The sequence below is a fragment of the Geospiza fortis genome, unplaced genomic scaffold, assembly GCF_000277835.1.
Source record: "Geospiza fortis unplaced genomic scaffold, GeoFor_1.0 scaffold1215, whole genome shotgun sequence".
Taxonomy (NCBI): Eukaryota; Metazoa; Chordata; class Aves; order Passeriformes; family Thraupidae; genus Geospiza; species Geospiza fortis.
This window is the reverse complement of record NW_005054724.1, coordinates 141,854-142,819: the sequence shown is the minus strand read 5'-3', so window position 1 is coordinate 142,819 and position 966 is coordinate 141,854. Positions and strand designations below refer to the sequence as shown.

Here is a 966-nt window from a genome sequence, read left to right as displayed (position 1 = left end):
CCTGCCACAGTGACCTCCGTGCCCACGAGCCCCGTGTCCCTCCCGTGGGACCCGGGGGGCCAATGCCACTGGAGACATGGAGTCTGGGAGTGCCTGGGCTGGGGGGGCTTCTCAGGGGCTGCAGCTCACCTGGGGCACAGGCTGTGTCACTGTGTCACAGCCCATGGCTGCAGCTCACCTGGGGCACAGGCTGTGTCACTGTGTCACAGCCCATGGCCATTGAACCCAGCAGGGCTGCACAGCCCTTTCCAGGAGGAACATTCCCCAGATCCCACCTGAGCATCCCCGGGCACCACCCGGGACCGTTCCCCTGGCCCTTGGTGCCACCTGAGCCCAGCGCCGCCTGGCTCAGCCCCCGGGGACGTCCCTGTGCCAGGTGCCCTTTCCGTGGGGACTGCCCCCCCCGAGCCTTCGCTGGGGGCTGTTCCTGTGTCCCTGGGTGCCACCTGAGCGTGTCCCCACGTGTCTCACAGGTGACAGCTCCCCGCGGGCAGAGAGCTCGTGGCTGAAGCTGCTGCACATCAACGCCACAGCCAGGCTAGAGGTGCCAGGCTACGAGGGGCCCTTCCTGCCCCCCGAGCTGCTGGGGGGGCACGGGGACAGGGACAAGGACAAGGAGAAGGCCACCCCCCTGCAGCGGTGGCTGCGGGAGGCACTGCCGGGGGCACTGGGGGGCCCCGACCTCGTCAGGTACAACGTCGGTGAGTGCCACCTGCCAGTGCCACCCCTGGGGCTGGCACCCACCTGGGCACCTTCCTGTGCCACCTCCCAGCCCTGGCACTCGCCATGGGCACCCCTGGCCCTGGCACTCCCACCCCTGCTGCCTTCCCCTGTGACCCCATCCCAGCCCTGCCACCCTGTTACCCTCCTGTGTCCCCCCTCAGCCCTGTCACCTTTCCCTGTCACCCTCTGCAGCCCAGTCAAATTCGGTCCCTGTCCCGCAGTGTCGGGGACCGGCCACCGGCT

General features: G+C 69.2%; 1 protein-coding gene across 1 annotated transcript in view; it reads left to right on the top strand.

Annotated features, from left to right (window-relative positions):
• Positions 1-966, top strand: part of TBRG4 (transforming growth factor beta regulator 4) — a gene marked incomplete at its 5' end in the record, with an annotated part of 8,215 nt that overhangs the window by 4,294 nt on the left and 2,955 nt on the right. Inside the window, one exon of the mRNA XM_031065272.1 lies at positions 474-701. Within this exon, the coding sequence (XP_030921132.1) occupies positions 474-701 (228 nt within the window). The remainder of the gene's footprint in view (positions 1-473; positions 702-966) is intronic.